This window comes from Pristiophorus japonicus, chromosome 2, assembly GCF_044704955.1.
Source record: "Pristiophorus japonicus isolate sPriJap1 chromosome 2, sPriJap1.hap1, whole genome shotgun sequence".
NCBI classification, from domain to species: Eukaryota; Metazoa; Chordata; class Chondrichthyes; family Pristiophoridae; genus Pristiophorus; species Pristiophorus japonicus.
In genome coordinates, this window is record NC_091978.1 from 359,534,142 (window position 1) to 359,551,404 (window position 17,263).

At 46.0% G+C, this 17,263-nt stretch overlaps 1 protein-coding gene across 2 annotated transcripts in view; it reads right to left on the reverse strand.

The window, feature by feature from the left end:
• Window positions 1-17,263, reverse strand: part of npnta (nephronectin a) — a 101,948-nt gene that overhangs the window by 14,528 nt on the left and 70,157 nt on the right. For both annotated transcript variants that reach the window (XM_070872645.1, XM_070872635.1), the window contains 2 exons: window positions 16,224-16,319; window positions 11,398-11,496 (listed from right to left, as the gene is read on the reverse strand). In XM_070872645.1, coding sequence (XP_070728746.1) covers window positions 11,398-11,496; window positions 16,224-16,319 — 195 coding nt within the window. The remainder of the gene's footprint in view (window positions 1-11,397; window positions 11,497-16,223; window positions 16,320-17,263) is intronic.

Consider the following 17,263-nt stretch of genomic DNA (forward strand, 5'->3'; position numbering starts at 1 on the left):
CCCATAGCCTGTACAGCTCGGACTTTAGCTCCCATATCCAGATCTAATGGGTTACATCGATCCACCAATGCTGCAAAGGTAGTTCCTCTACCTTCCCAGTCTGGTAACACTACCTTAAGCATTTTGGACAGTTCTGGCTTTAGACCTGCCACGAAAGCTGCTTTCAGGGGTCCAAACGCTTGTTCATCCATTTCCTCATCCGTATTATTCATACCCGAATGTTCTAGCCACGTGCATCTAAACCGCTCGTCATACTCCAGGACCTCCTCTGTTCCTTTCTGTTGGCAAGCTGCAATTTTTCCCCAGTCTGTCTTAGCTGGACTGAAGGCTTGCAGCCAGTGTTTAATCGCCTCCCATCCTGCGTTTAATTCTTGCTCATTCTGCCCCAAAGCTTCATCTACCTTGTCGTGCAATTTTCTTCCCTGTGTTTTTGGCACCATTATGGTCAAAATTTGCACTCCATCCCAGGGATGAAGTTGATATATATTTCTTAAGCGGTCCAATTGGTCCCACGTTTTTACTCCCCCTTTCTTTGAATTGGGCAATTCCTTGGACCATTTATCAATTTTCTCTGGGTCTGCCGGAGCATGAACTAAGTATTCTGTATACACCCTTCTCTTTGTTTTTTTGGTTCCGCCCTCATCCGCAGTCTCTTCTGATTTGACTACAACTCGTCTTTTTTTAAAAGGGGCAAAGCGCACCCCTAATTCTTCATCATCCTCCGACCCTGTATCGTCGGAGGATTCAGAATCCGTATCTATTCCTCGGTCGTGTCTTCGGGTTTGCGCTTTTAATTTATCCAAACATGGGTACCCTGGGAATTGATCAATACATTTTCCTTTTCCTATTACTGTCTCTTGACCTAATGATTTTTTCCATTCTTTAATTTCACCTTTAAGATCTTTAACTTCCGCTTCCAGCTTTTCAAGTTCAAGCTTTTTCTGTCGCAGCTGTGCACAAACTGCTTGCAATTGGTCCTTTGTACTGGTCAGTTCTCGATCATGTTGGGAACGCATTATAATTTCATTCCAGTTTCGGATCTGGCCCATAACCGCTAGGGACCATCTAGTTCGCTCTTTATTTTTCATACGGGTCGTTTTTCCCCAGACCCTTTTAATCTCGTCCAAGGACCATTGTCCTTTGGAGGTTCCGTACTTTTGTTCGATCTTAATACAGGTTTTAGATAAGTTGAATTGTTGCTCTATGTATTCTTTCAACTGTTCGAGAATTAAATCTAGCGAAACTTCAGGTGGTGCCTTCCCACCTTTAACAGTTGTAGGCAATTCTTTGTTCTTATCTCCTGCTGCCATTATACTGAGTTCTTTACTAGGGTCTCGAGTCGTAGGCTTGCTAGCCGATCAATTGGTCGGTGATTAATTAACTAACACACCGCCGAAGTTTAGACGTCTATGGGACCTCGAGCCGACTACCAACCGGAGGGTTCGCAAACCGGAGGCTTTCGGAATCGCGTAGAAGGAGAGGCGAAGTTAGACTTTTGACCGAGGACTTTTTAAAAAAAAGAGGTGTCCTTACCTCAATATGTAGGTCCGATGTCCAAAATTCAGTTTCTTTCCTCAGCGACCCTGCTCGCAGCGCTAAAATTGTTAGATCTCTTAATTTCCAATGAAATACGAACTCCGATGGTAGTTTTAACTTTTTAATCTTGGCAGAGAGTAACAAGCTGCTGGCTGATTGCCAGTTTCTTTGTCTTACTGAAACCACATGGCCAAAATGGCTGTATTTATACCTGGATCAATTTATAGAAAAGAACTCGCCTTCTTTGACCTTATTGGCTCAATTGAAAGTCTTTTAACGTTTTAATTGGCTCGCTACCCAAGGTCCGAAAATGTCAAGTTGATTGATGACTTAATGCAATGTGGCCTGTGTTTTTTCACAGCCTGTCTAAATGCAGCCTATTTGAATTCTCTATCAGGCCTGCTACTTTCAGGGATCTGTGGACAAGCACTCCAAGGTCCCTTTGTTCATCTAAGTGGCCTACCGCTTAATGTGTATACCCTCTCCTTATTAGCCTTCCCAGAGTGCCTCAACTCACCTCACACTTCTCTCAATTAAATTCCATTTGCCACTGCTCTGCGCACCTGACCAGTAGATTGATATCCTCCTGCAGCCCATGTCTTTCCTCTTCATTATCAACCACACAGCCAATTTTATTATCGCCTGCAAACTTCTTAATCATACTCCCTATATTCAAATGTAAATCGTTGATATATACCACAAAAAGCAAGGGTCCCAGTACTGAGCCCTGCGGAACCCCACTGGAAACATCTTTCCAGTCACAAAAACATCCATCAATCATTATCCTTTGCTTCCTACCTCCAAGCCAATTTTGGATCCAACTTGACACTTTGCCCTGTATCCCATGGGCTTTAATCTTCATGACCAGTCTACCATGTGGGACCTTACCAAAAGCTTTGCTAAAGTCCATATATACTACATCGTATACACTACCCTCATCGACCTTCTTGGTTACCTCCTCAAAAAATTCAATCAGGTTAGTCAGACACAATCTTCCCTTAACAAATCCGTGGCTGACTGTCCCTAATTAATCCTTGCCTTTCCAAATGCAGATTTATCCTGTCTTTCAGGAATTTTTCCAATAATTTTCCCACCACTGAGGTTAGGCTGACAGGCCTATAATTATTCGGCCTATCCCTTTCACCCTTCTTAAACAAGGGTACTACATTAGCAGTCCTCCAATCCTCCGGCACCATGCCAAGATCCAAAGAGGACTGGAAAATTATAGTCAAGGATGGACAGAGGATTGGCTAACTAACAGAAAACAGAGAGGCAGGATAAATGCGTCATTTTCCGTTTGGCAAACCGTAACTAGTGGGGTGCTGCAGGAATCAGGGCTAGGGCCTCAACTATTTACAATCTATATTAATGACATGAATAAAGGGATCGAGTGTAATGTAGCCAAGTTTGCTGATGATACAAAGATGGGTGGGGAAAGCAAATTATGAGGAGGACATAAAAAATCTGCAAAGGGATATAGACAGGCTAAGTGAGTGGGCAAAAATTTGGCAGATGGAGTACATTGTGGTAAAATGTGAGGTTATCCAAAAAAATAGAAAAGCAAATTATAATTTAAATGAAAAAAATTGCAAAGTGCTGCAGTACAGAGGGACCTGGGGGTCCTTGTGCATGAAACACTAAACATTAGTATGCAGGTACAGCAAGTAATCAGGAAGGCAAATGGAATGTTGGCCAAGGGGGAAGAGAAGTCCTGCTGCAACTGTACAGGGTATTGGTAAGGCTACAACTGGAGTACTACATACAGTTTTGGTCTTTAAGGAAGGACATACTTGCATTCTGAGAAGGTTCATTAGGTTGATTCCGGAGATGAGGGGGTTGACTTATGAAGGTAAGTTGGGACTAAACTCATTGGCGTTCAGAAGAATGAGAGGTGATCTTATCGAAATATATAAGATAATGAGGGGGCTCGACAAGGTGGATGCAGAGAGAATATTTCTACTCATAGGGGCAACTAAAACTAGGGGACATAGTCTCAGAATAAGGGGTCGCCCATTTAAAACTGAGACGAGGAATTTCTTCTCTCAGAGGGTTGTAAATCTGTGGAATTCTCCGTCCCAGAGAGCTGTGGAGGCTGGGTCATTGAATATATTTAAGGCGCAGATCGACAGATTTTTGAGAGATAAGGGGTTATGGGGAGCGGGCAGGGAAGTGGAGCTGAGTCCATGATCAGATGAGCCATGATCTTATTAAATAGCGGAGCAGGCTCGAGGGGCCAGATGACCTACTCCTGCTATTTCTTATGTTCTTATGTAGGTACAATGGGAGGGGTGCAAGGATTGGGCTGGAGGACACTGCAACTCAAAATTTGATTACGCTCTAGAAAGAAAGATCTTGCATTTATATAGCGCCTTTCATGACCCCTGGACATCCCAAAGCGTTTGACAGCCAATAAAGTGTCGTCACTGTTGTAATGTAGGCAAATTGCCACAAACAGCAATGTGTTAATTTTGGTGCTGTTGCTCAAGGGATAAATATTGGCCAGGACACCAGGGAAAGTTCCTTGCTTTTCTTCAAACAGTGCCATGAGATCTTTGACATTCACCCGAGAGGACAGACGGGGCCTCAGTTTAATGTCTCATCTGTAAGGTGACACCTCCGACAGTGCAGCAGTCCCTTAGCACCGCACCAGAGTGTCAGACTAGATATTTATGCTCAGGTCTCTGGAGTTGGACTTGAACCCACAACATTCTGACTCGGAGGCGAGAGTGCTGCCCACTGAATGGTCCCACTGCCCGAATAGAACTCATGGGCTTGGCCAAAACAGCCATCCACAGGGCCAGAGTGTGTGGAATCTGCAGGGGAATTGCTGTGACTGCCTGCCTCTGCTTCATGACCTTGAAGTTTTGAAGTGTAGTCACTGTTGTAATAATTGACAAAAGAGAGGAGATGAGGAGAATTCTTTGTAACCAGTGAGTTGTTATGATCTGGAATGCACAAGGCAGATTCAATAGTAACTTTCAAAAGGAAATTGGCTATTTATTTGCAGGGCTATGGGGAAAGAGCAGGGGGATTGGGACTAATTAGATCGCTTATTCAAAGATGGGCCAAATGGCTACTTTCTGTCCTGAATAATTCTACCATTCGAAGTCTGATGCAACAGCCACCAATGCTGCATCATTTATTGATAACAGCTAGTTAGCAACGGAATGTGCCTGAATTGTTTTTGATTGTTGTAAGTTCCTTATATAATTCTGGCACTAACATGCAAGATAATTGTTGCCAGTGCTCACCACGGCTGTTTGTTCTTCATGAATGTCGGTAGAGCCCGACGTCAGCACAACATTCCAGAACACAACACAGGGCTCAGAATTGGAATTTAGTGACTCAAAATATACAGCTTTGTGGGAGAAATGTCTGTTTTCATTTAAGTGTAATTGCATAGAATTTACAGCACAGAATCAGGCCATTTGGCCCAACTGGTCTGTGCCGGTGTTTACACTCCACTCGAGCCTCCTCCCCCTTTACGTTATCTCACTCCATCAGCAGATCCTTCTATTCCTTTCTCTCTCACATGTTTCTCTAACTTCCCCTTAAATGCATCTATGCTACTCGCCTCCCATGTGGTCACAAGTTCCACATGTATTACCATTCTCTGGGTAATAAAGAGTGTACATCTCTATCATTCTATGATATGATTCCTTATTGCATTTATTAGTGACTGTCTTATATTGATGACCCTGAGTTTTGGATTCGGCGCACAAGAGGAAACATCTCTATTAATATAAATAGAAAATGGTGGCACTACTCACACCAGGTCGGGCAGCATCTGTGAACTCGATGTTGAGTCCAGGAAGAGGTCATCTTTCATTGAGGCACTTTACAGCCCTCTGGACTCAACATCAAGTTCAACAATTTCAGACCGAAACCTCTGCTCCTATTTTTTCACATGGCAGTTGTTGATGATTCTGCCATTCCCATTTACACCGCGACACTCTTTTGTTTCTTTACTTGTCCCTGTAATGAATGCTCACAGGTTTGTAGAGCTGTTGCGGGAAGGTCCGAGGGCCTCCTTGTAGGACTGCTCCTGGGCACAGCCAAGGGTGCCATCAGCCGGTCCAGGCAGCGGGCAGTCGAGGGGGTCATTCAGCCCGACTGCCTGCCTCTCTTCCGCGCTTACATCCGAGCCAGGGTGTCCCTAGAGATGGAGCACGCGGTGTCCACCGGTACGCTCGCGGCCTTCCGCGAGAGGTGGGCGCCAAAGGGACTGGAGTGCATCATCACCCCCGGCAACCAAATTTTAATTTGATTTTATATGTTTTAAAGTTTAATTTGTTTTAATTGCCGGGTTTTTAGTGTCCCCCTCCCCCTTTTATAGGGGGCATTTGTAAATTATGGTTTTAGAGTCCAAAATAAAAACACAAAAAAAAAGGGCCTTGGGAAATGTTTGGGGTGTCCCCCAGATCGGGGGGCACTTGATTTAATGTTTACTTTTTGGCCCCAAAAAGAGTTGTAGAGCTGTTGCATTGTGCGTGGCTTAGCCAGTCACGTGATGTTCACAAGGCTCAATAAAACCCCAGTCAGTTGGGTCTAGGTCATCCACGATGAGGTATGCAGTTGTGAGCCTAGTGGATGGAGTGGTAATGTATAGTGTGATTATTAAACCTTTGTTAATAAACCAGCTAGTTCTTAATAGCAATGTGTTGCTATGAATTCTTAAGCAAAGAACCCATGAAGCAAATACATTACAGTCCCATTACCATCTCCTTCTGATTTGTACTATCATACTTTTGGTCTTTTAATCTCTCCTGCCTTCCACCCTATCACAGACCTTCCCTTTTGTTCATTCTACCCCTAACCCTTTTCCCTGCCCCTGCACTTGCTTTAAATCTTTTTACATCTCTAACTTTTCCCAGTACTGTCGAAAGGTCACAGACCTGAAACGTTAACTCGGTTTCTCTCTCCACACCTGCTGAGTATTTGCAGCATTTTCTGTTTTTAATTTCGGGATTAATTCTAGCCTGTCACTGATCTTCTGCTGGGCTTCCAAGCTTGTCTCTGCTTTTTAAAATTATTATTATTAGTCATTCTCGGGATGTGGGCATTGCTGGCAAGGCCGTCATTTATTGCCCATCCCTATACGCCCTGAGAAAGTGGCGGTGGGCCGCCTTCTGTGACTGCTGCAATAGCAGTTTCATGCGACAGACTGGCTTGCCACAACACATCATGGGGCAGTTATGAGTCAATCGTGTCGGTGTGGGACTGGAGTCCCATACAGGCCAGCCCGGGTAAGGCCAACAGGTTTCCCTTCCTTTCCCTACAGATTATCTAGTCATGTATTTCACTGCTGTGTGCAAATTGGCTGCCGTGAGTCTGACATTACATCAGTGACTACACTTTAAAAGTACCTCATCGGTTGTAAAGTGCTTCGGGACATGCTGGGGGGTTGTGAAAGGTGCTATATAAATGAAAGTTCTTTCTTTCAAAAGGGCATTAGTGAATCAGTTGGGTTTTTACCCACAATCTGACCGCTTCATGGTCACTTTTACCTTTTATTTCCAGATTTTGAATGATCAAATAGCCATGGTGGGGTTAGTCCAGGTCTCTGGATATTAGTCCAGTAACAGGACCGTGACACCACCATACCCTCTGATTTCTGGTTAGATCACACCACTCGTGCGAATTGTATGAAAGAAGCATGTCTTCATTGTGTTCACAACTTATCGTAGATTTCTTCATTCAAAGAAGCAGGGGAATCAATACATTTGATATCAAGTGAGGTGATTGTTGGGAAAAATAATAACTATATCTCATTTGGTGAAAGGAATTGGGATAAGGACAAAAGACGTAGAAACGTTCGAAACTTATATCTTCTGAAAGCCTAAACTGAATCTCCCTTCCAGATTCAAAATATCTAAACGAGTTTGTGCTCCTGACTAATTATACCCAGAAAAACAATCCATTGAATGAATTTTCACAAACGGACAATCTGATTAAATTATCATTTGCATCAGAAACTTTAACTTCAATCGCCCACATTGTCAGATTCAAGCTCGGTCTCCTGATGATATCACCATCACTTATACAAAGCTATCTAAAAAGGCAACAAAGCTGGGGGCGAAAAGGAAAAGGTTCTTTCTGATCTCCCATCTTTCGGATGAGAAGTTAAACCAAGTCTGCCCTCTCAAGTGGACGTAAAACATCCAACGGCACTATTCAAGGAAGAGCGTGGGCATTCTCTCCGGTGGCCTGGCCAACAATTATCCCTTAGCCCACATCGAAAACAGATTTAATGCTCCATTTATTTCATTGCCATTTGTGGGAGCTTGCTGTGTGCAAAATGGCTGCCGCGTTTCCCTACAGTGACTACACTTCATTGTCAGTGAAGCACTTCGAGACGTCCAGAGATCATGAACGGCGCTATAGAAATTCATTCTTATTTTCTTTCTTTCAGATTTCTAGAAGGAACAGTTCCAGTGAGGATTACTTTTTCAAACGCAACATTGCAACAGTGTAGATGGGAGTTTAGAATTGCATATAAGCTGTATAATACGTCACCCAGGAGGGCTCGCTGCTCGGACTAAAGTGTACAAAGTGCACTCAAATGTTAGCTATAGCTCTGTGGGTAGCACACTCGCCTCTGAGTCAGAAGGTTGTGGGTTCAAGTCCCATTCCAGGGACTTGAACACATAAATCTAGGCTGACACTCGAGTGCAGAGCTGTGGGAGGGCTGCACTGTCGGAGGTGCCGTCTTTCAGGTGAGACGTTAAACCGAGGCCCCGTCTGCTCTCTCAGGTGGATGTAAAAGATCGCATGGCACTATTTTGAAGAAGAGCAGGGGAGTTATCCCCGGTGTCCTGGGGCCAATATTTATCCCTCAATCAACATAACAAAAGCAGTTTATCTAGTCATTATCACATTGCTGTTTGTGGTAACTTGCTGTGCGCAAGTTGGCTGTCATGTTTCCCACATTACAACAGTGACTGCACTTAAACGATAAGGGGATAAGGGGTTATGGGGAGCGGGCAGGGAAGTGGAGCTGAGTCCATGATCAGATCAGCCATGATCGTATTGAATGGCGGAGCAAGCTCGAGGGGCCGTATGGCCTACTCCGCTCCATGTTCTTATGTACTTCATTGGTTATAAAGCACTTGGAGGCATCCAGTGGTCGTGAAAGACACTATAGAAATACAAGTCTTTTTTTTACAAAACGCAACTCGATGAGTAAATAGAAGGGAGGGCTTTCCACATTAATTGTTGTACTTAGCATTGATCAGTCAGCTACAAAGGCAATCAAGTGATAGGATATCTCTGTTGAACTCACTGTGCCACAGTTGTTATGGTAATCAATTGGAACATGTGGCTATTTTAATTCAATACTCAGAGTCTTCTGAATTGTTGTCCTGTCTGCTGGGCTACTGTGAGCACACATGTGTATTATGGACCTTTGAGGTTACTATCCAAGCATTACTCTCTAATTGGGGAATGTTGGCTTTTCTCTGGTTGCCATCTGTCACCGTCTATGTCATGTGGAGGAGTGACTCTGTAGCTGGATGCTCAGAAGCTGGACGGGCTGTCAATCATCCTGACCTGTCCCTACATCTCACTGCCCTCGGTGTCTGCCCTCATCGGCCTCCCGCTGTCTCAGTTAATTGGTCCTACAAAGCGGTTTAAATAATAGCTTCCCTCCAGTGCAGAGCTGCCGAGGACATTCTAACCCCCTCGTGTTGGTAACACAGAAGCCACGTGTCAACCTTCAGCAAGCATCATGCTGGCCCAGCAGCTACAGTGAAATTCAGACGAGATCCTCTTTACACTGTGATTCTTACTCCAGCATAAATTTGGAACAGATCCCTCTGAGGGAAAGTGGGAGGGAGGTGGGAAGGACTCACGTGCATTTAAACAACGGTTAAACAATCCCTTAATTTCAAAATTCTCATCCTTGTTTATAAATTGCTCGCCCCTCCCTATCTCTGTAATCTTTTTCAGCCTCACAATCCCACAAGATGTCTGTGCTTCTTAAAGTCTGCCCTCTTGAACATCCCTCATTATAATCGCTCAACCATCAGTGGCCGTGCCTTCAGCTGCCTAGGCCCTAAGCTCTAGAACTCCCTCCGTAAACCTCTCTGTCTCTCTACCTCTCTTTCCTCCTTTAAGACGCTCCTTAAAACCTACCACTTTAACCAAGCTTTTAGTCATCTGCCTTAATTTCTTCTTTTGTGGCTCGGTGTCAAATTTATCTGTTTTGTCTTATGACACTGCTATGAAACGCCTTAGGACATTTTACTACGTTAAAGGTGCTATATAAATACAAGTTATTATTATTATTTATATAGTGCCTTTCATGACGCGCTTTACACCAGTCAATGAAGTACTTTTGAAGTGTAGTACCTGTTGTAATGTAGGAAACGCGGCAGCCAATTTATGCACAGTCGAATCAGTTTTGGGTGGTGTTCCTTGAGGGATAAATATTGACCAGGAACTGGGGATAACTCCCTTTGCTCTTCTCTGAAATAGTGTCACGGGATCTTTTTCATCCACTTGAGAGGGCAGACGGGGCCTCGGTTTAACATCTTACCTGAAAGACGACACCTCCAATAATGTTGCACATCCTCAGAACTGCACTGAGGCCTCAGCCCAGATTATGTGTCCAAGTCCTGGAGTGGGCTGGCATTTAAACCCATCACTGTTATACAACTGAATGGTTTGTCAGATCATGTCAGAGGGCAGATAAGAGTCAACCACATTAGTGTGCGGAACTGGACTCCCATATAAGCCAGACTGGGTAAGGACGGCAGGTTTTTAATTAAAAGAAACAGGATACTTTAGATATTGAAACTGGTCGGAAAAAATGGGTCTTTGAAACGTCCATTTAGTTTCCCGTTCTTCTTGCGTTCTGTGGGCTAGCTCTGAGGATGCAGTAAGCATTGACAGCGAGTACGGAGGCCTGGATGAGCCTAGCAATGGCAAAACTGATAAACCTGCTGCTTTAGGGAAGTCCAGGTTGCATGGAGGTCACCCGTGTGACCTCCCCTTAAATGCTGTCTGGGAGCTTGGAATCGGCCTGAGTAATGTGACACTGGGAGCTGTCCACAGATTTCCAGCATCGGTGAACGTCATCTCCTGCTCAAGGACTTTGGTGTACATAACTTAGCAAGAACTTCAGAATAAAATTCTTTACCCAGAGAGTGGTGAGAATGTGAAACTCGCTACAACAGGGAGTGGTGGAAGCGAATAGTATCGATGCATTTAAGGGGAGGCTAGACAAGCATATGAGAGAAAAGGGAATAGAGGGTTATGCTGATAGATTTAGATGAGGAAAGACGGGAGGAGGCTCGAGTGGAGCATAAACCCTACATGGACTGGTTGGGCCGAAAGGCCTGTTGCGGTGTCGTACATCCCGTGTACTCCTATGTAAAAAGTCCTTTTCTTTTCCCATTCATTTGATGTCTTATGATCAAAGCCTCCATTTTAAAATTCTCATCCTGGTGTTCGAACCCCTCCACGGCCTTGCCCCTCCCTATCTCTAACGGCCTCCAGCCCTGAAACCCTCAGAGAACTCTGTGTTCCTCCAACTTTGGCCTCTTATGCATCACAAAATCCCTTCAGCCATCTCGACCCCAAGTTCCAAAATTCCTTCCCTGCACCTTCCTGCATCTCCCCCCTCCCTCTCCTCCTTTAAGACCCTCCTTAAAACCTTCCCCTTTGGCCAAGCATTCAGTTGCCCCACATTATATCTCAATTGTTGACTGATTACGCTGCAGTGAAGCACCTTGGGTAATCTTCTACCCCAAAGGGGCTAAATAAACGCAAGTTGTTATTGTAGTTATTTGGTCTGCCTACTTACACCTACTTAAGAGTATGTGCAAGAAATGGTTTAATAAGTTCAATCATTGTGATTACCTGATGATACAGGAACTCGCTCCCAGTGAAGTCCGGCATCTTTTTCTTGCGTCCACCCACACATTCCATGGTCAAAGTTGCAGCTGCTCACCAAAATGTCTGCCAACAAACCACAAACACCAGCCGTTTACTGCAGTCAGTCTTGTGCAGCTAAGTGTGATATATTCTTACGACATCACTAACAAACACACTACACAAGAGGGCTCCAATACCAAACTAGTCATCATGTGACTTTGCCACATGATCCTTTATTATTTACATCAGTAGTTACATTACCACAGTAGTCCACTAGGTGGTGCTCTATCACACTAAGGAAAGACTGATATTTCATTGGTGGGTCTGGCGATAGGTTTTCCTGTAGGTATCGGAGACCCTGATGGTTTGAAGGAAGCCGCCACCTTAACGCGTTTGCAGTGCCTAAAGGAGCCATTTTAGGTCCTGAATCCGTCTGGGATCGATTAGCTTCACCCAGTACTGTTAGATAATCTGGTTCGCTCTCCGATGGCTGGTTCCACTCTGTCCGGCTTCAATCAGAATCTGCGCACAACCTCATTAACTGCCAGATGGCCTTCGTCAACTGTTATCAACTTAATCGATTGCATGCATTGGCAATTGATTAGAGGGAAGTTACACCGAACTTCAGGCAAACAAGGACACATAAGGGCTGAAATTTACCCCTCTCAGAAAGGTCCGTTAGCGCTTCCTGGAGGCACTCATCATCATCATAGGCGGTCCATCGAAACAAGGATGACTTGCTTCCAAGCCGAAAGGGAACATGTTTCAACGAAGGACCTAATATTCCAGATCCCGAACTACATGTTGAAGGGTGGAAGATGCCTGTGTGTGGATTTTTTTAACGTGGGGTGGCCGTTACACACCAGCCACCACACGGGCTTGACAGAGCGAGGTCTTGGTCCAGTGGCAAGGATTACCCAAGACGACTGGAGATCAGCTCTGCTGCACGGACCTAGTGCGCACACATATCGCAGCGTGGGCTGGGCCCGTGCTGCCTCTTCTAGCCCGAACTCACGCCTCTCCTGGGCCCCGATCACATCCCCCTACGAACTCTCGCCGCTCCTTCGCCCCGACCTCGGCGCTCCTGCTGTACCTGCCCGCACTGCAGTCAGCCATCGCCCTCCTGCAGCAGCACGCGCTGCTCCCTGCAGTGGCCTGCCTCCACACGCTGCTCCCTCTAATGGCCCCGGCCTGCTGATGGTCTAACGGAGGCACTAACGGGGTTTTCGCCCCGGCGTGGCGGCCAGAGATCGCCCCCTCCTGCATGTGCCCCCGGGGTTCCGCGTGGCGATAAGTTGTTTGTGCCGCACCACGCGATTAACGCGCCGGCGCGGCGCATGCACAGCGACGATGTCATTGCCGTGTACCCCAACCCCTTATCGCCCCTGCCCTTTTGGGTGAAATTGCCTCGAGGGACACAAGGTCGGTGAGGGGTGATGGCATCGGCAGCTTCCCGGCGCTGGCGGTCCGAGCCACCCTTAAAAAGGAAGGTGGTAGTGCGACGGCCGCCATCTTTTTTCAGTCGGCCCGACAATGGCACGTGGCCCGGCCCCCCCCCACCCTATCTCTTGGGGACCAGGCTGCTGGCCCGGCCAACACCCTCCTTGGTGGCCCAGTGGGCGCCACTGAAGAGGCTGCAGAATTCGCAGTGGCCCTCGCCTTTAAAAGTTGAGGAAGATCGTGACGCGTCAGCGTCATGCGGCACGTCCGCGAACGCTCCGTTAGCGCAACAAACATTATTTTTTTACTCAAAGAGGCCAATTCTGTGCCGGGGCAAAAACACATATAATTCAAATTGGCCGTTCCAAACCAGCGAGCAGCAATTGCGGCCCCATAGTTTGTGTACGAGAATGGATGGCTTAAACTAGACAAGGTGGAGCCAGAATTCTCGGGGCAGCCAGAGAACTCCCCAGACATTCCCACTCGACATGAAGGGGTTGTCAGGTGGAGTAATCCATCTCACACCCCTCCACCTCCTGCAAAATGGTGGTCACCAAGAAATGGGGTGGAACCCCAACAGAACTAAGGTCCACCCCAAATTCCAGCTGTCAGCAGGCGTTCCACCATTTCTCCGCCCTTGAGACGTGTCAGGAATTTCTGACCCATTGTATTCATTCGCAACATTTTTAACTCACTGTTTGAAATTAAACTAAAATGATTTTTGAAAGAAACTTTAGTTCCTGCCTCTGCAGTTAGTGTTACATAACTCCCTCGATGTTTTGAAATGCTTCAGGACAGCGTCTCTATGGTGACGCGGCCTATGGAACACTCACTTTGTCACCCTGACCTTTCACCGGTTACTTGTTCTTCGATTCATAGAATCTTACAGCACAGGTGGAGGCCATTCGGCTCATTGTGCCAGTTCCGGCTCTATGAAAGAGCTGTCCAATTAGTCCCTCTCCCTCTGCTCTTTTCCCACAGCCCTGAAAATGTTTCCTTTTCAAGTATTTATCCAATTCCCTTTTGAAAGTTCCTATTGAATCTGCTTCCACCACCTTTTCAGGCAGTGCCTTCCAGATCATAATAACTTGTACGGAAAAAATAAAAATGATTGTCCTCATTTCCCCCCCAACCCCCCCCCCATCTTAAATCTGCGTTCTCTGGTAACCGACCTCCTGCCAGTGGAAAATTTCTCCCCATCTTCTACATCAAAATCCCTCATTATTTTGAACATGTCAAATCCTCCCTTAGCCTTCTCTGCTCTAAGGAGAACAATCCCAGCTTCTCCAGTCTATCCACATAACTGAAATCGCTCATCCATGGTACCATCCTGGTCAATCTCCAAGGCCTTGACATCCTTCCTAAAGTGTGGTGCCCCAAATGGGACACAATACAAGTTCTGTTCTTTTTAACTGTATAAAGGAAGTTATTACGGTGAGGTTAAAAGATAAGCTTCGGCTGGAACAAATCCAAACTGTCAAAGGAAGGACATGCTATGATAAGTTTTGGGTGGAGTGACAGTGCCCCTCTCGATCATCATCATAGACAGTCCCTCGAAGCGAGGATGACTTGCTTCCACGCCAAAAAAGGATGAGTTCACAGATGTTCCAATGAAGGACCCAAACTACATCCTGAAGGGTGGAAGATGCCTGTGTGTGGATTTTTTTTAACGTGGGATGGTCGTTGCACACCAGCCACCACATGGGCTTGACAGAGCCAGGTCTTGATCCAGTGGCAAGGATTTCCCAAGACGACTGGAGACCAGTTCTGCTGCACAGACCTAGTGCGCACACATATCGCAGTGTGTGCTGGCCCGTGCTGCCCCTGGGCCCTTGGCCCCGAACTCACGCCTCTCCTGGGTCCCGATCACGTCCCTCAATAGTCTCTCGCCGTTCCTTTGCCCCGATCTCGCTGCTCCTGCTGTATCTGCCCACGCTCCAATCACCCACCTGGATCTTGATGACTCACTCTTCGCTGCTCTCGTTACCATCCTGTCCACTCACAGACACAATCGCTCACTATTTACCTTACCCCAAACTCTTCATAACCTCGAAGACCTTGATCAGTTCACCTCCTAATCTTCTCCGCAGTTGTAAAAAAGTGCCCTTAACATCCTCAAGTCTTCCTTCATCTTAGTGAACTTACGCTGCACCTTTTCCTATAATAGGGTGCACGCACTACTCCAACTGCAGCCTAACCATTCCTTGCCTAGATAACCTCCTTGTTTTTCTATTCTACGCCTCTTAATGTGAAGCCAAGGATTTAATTTTCCCTTTTTTGGACTTGTCCACTTGCACTGCCAACTCTAGTGACCCATGTATCTGCACACCCTTTGCTCCTCTCTTTCAGTTATTCAGTATTTATTAGCAAGACGCACAGAGCTGTGAACGCTGTAATTGTCTTGCATTGCAAAGCAACACATAACTGTGATGTTGGTTCTAAAACATAAATTTCAGCAGAAATCCTGTCTGTACAGAAACCTGGCCAGGGGTCCCAGTTTGACCAGTGCTGGTCAGCGCTCTGTCCTGTTGAGAATATTTCAGAACAGCTTACTCCATTTTCAAAGATTCTTCAACTGTTTTTTTGTTGTTGAAATTCTGATTCCGCATTGTCTAAGAAATTAGTTGTGTGTTTGTATTCATCAATTCCATACCCCACCTCCTACTGAGAGAGGGTGAGAGTGACAGTGGCAGGAATCGAGGGAGAGAGAGAGAGAGAACCAAGAACTTACTGAGAGAGAGAGAGAGAGAGCGCGAGAGAGACAGTACCAGGAACTTATTGAGAGAGTGAGAGAGAGAAAGAGAGAGAGAGAGAGAGAGAGACAGTACCTGGGACTTACTGAGAGAGAGAGAGAGAGAGAGTACCAGGAACTTAGTGAGAGTGTGAGAGAGAGAGAGAGAGAGAGACAGTACCAGGAACTTAGTGAGAGAGAGAGATGGAGAGAGACAGTACCAGGAATGTCCTGAGAGAGATAGAGAGAGCAAGAGATGGAGAGAGACAGTACCAGGAACTTACTCTTATCAACAGAAGCCTGCTGTTAGAGTGAGTGGCAGTTGCAAGACCAGAGAGAATTTCCTGACTCTGAAACTGACTGGATAATAGCCATTTGTATCAGACAGTCTAATAAATTTGACAGTCAGTATTCAATGTGCGCAGGAGCTGGTGGCAAAATAGATTTACCTGTAAAATTAACCGTGGCCCAATCAGTGCCAAAAGTCAAGTGGTTCACTCAATGCACAGGCTCGAGGAGGCCCACTACAAGAGCTACTGATAAACCTCCTGGCGAGCTGGGGCTGCAGCTTTTATTTCCCAGAACTGGAACCCTGCCAGGTCCAAACAGAGCAGTGAGTGACAGGGATCGGAATAAATACCTTGGTCGTCCCTTGCATCATTCTCCTCGGCAGTAATCCCTTTTTCAATGTCAAGCAGGCCAAATAATGCCCCGTTCCCTCCGGGCTGGCGTGGGACTGCGAAATGAATGAAGAGCTGTTAGATGCAATTTAAGACTAATCGCGTTCGCACAGTCCTATAGGAGTAATCATGTCACTGGCGAGGGGGAAGCAGAACAAAGCACTTTACACTGTTCCGCTCACACTTGTTCCCTTCACAACCCAAGCAGGCCAGACTGAATAAAAGCAAATCAATGAAACATTCCTCTACTTTTGACAAGCCCCTGTTAGATTGCTGTTTGCTGAAATACATTCCGCAATATCATTTCTCCCTCAATAACGATTGTCTGCACCTTTTGTATATAAAAAACCAACTGCGTGGGGCAGGTTGAAGTTTGCGCCCATCAAGGGCAACACTTCCACCTGCTTTTCCCTTCTCCCAGGTTCCTGGGCCATTGGACCTGCTAGGCTTTCCCCGATCTTCCTGCTTTTGTGTCAGCTATGGCTCAGTGGGTAGCACACTCGCCTGAGTCAGAAGGTTGTGGGTTCAAGTCCCACTCCATAAATCTAGGCTGACACGCCCAGTGCAATGCTGAGGGAGTGCTGTGCTGTTGGAGGTGCCGTCTTTTGGTTGAGACGTTATACCAGGGCTCTGGCTGCTCTCTCAGGTGATTGTAAAAGATCCAATGGCACTATTTCAAAGAAGAGCAGGGGGGGGTTATCCCCGGTGTCCTGGCCAATATTTATCCCTCAATCAAGATAACAAATACAGATTATCTGGTCATTACCACATTGCTGTTTGTGGGAGCTTGTTGTGTGCAAATTGGCTGCCGCGTTTCCCACATTACAACAGTGACTGCACTCCAAAAGTAATTCATTGGCTGTAAAGCGCTTTGAGATGTCCGGTGGTTGTGAAAGGCGCTATATAAATGTAAGTCTTTCCATTTCTAACTGCCTCATCGCTCACCTTTACCATTCTCAGTGTCTCAGAAATGTCTTTGATTTCTCTTATTGTGTGCCTC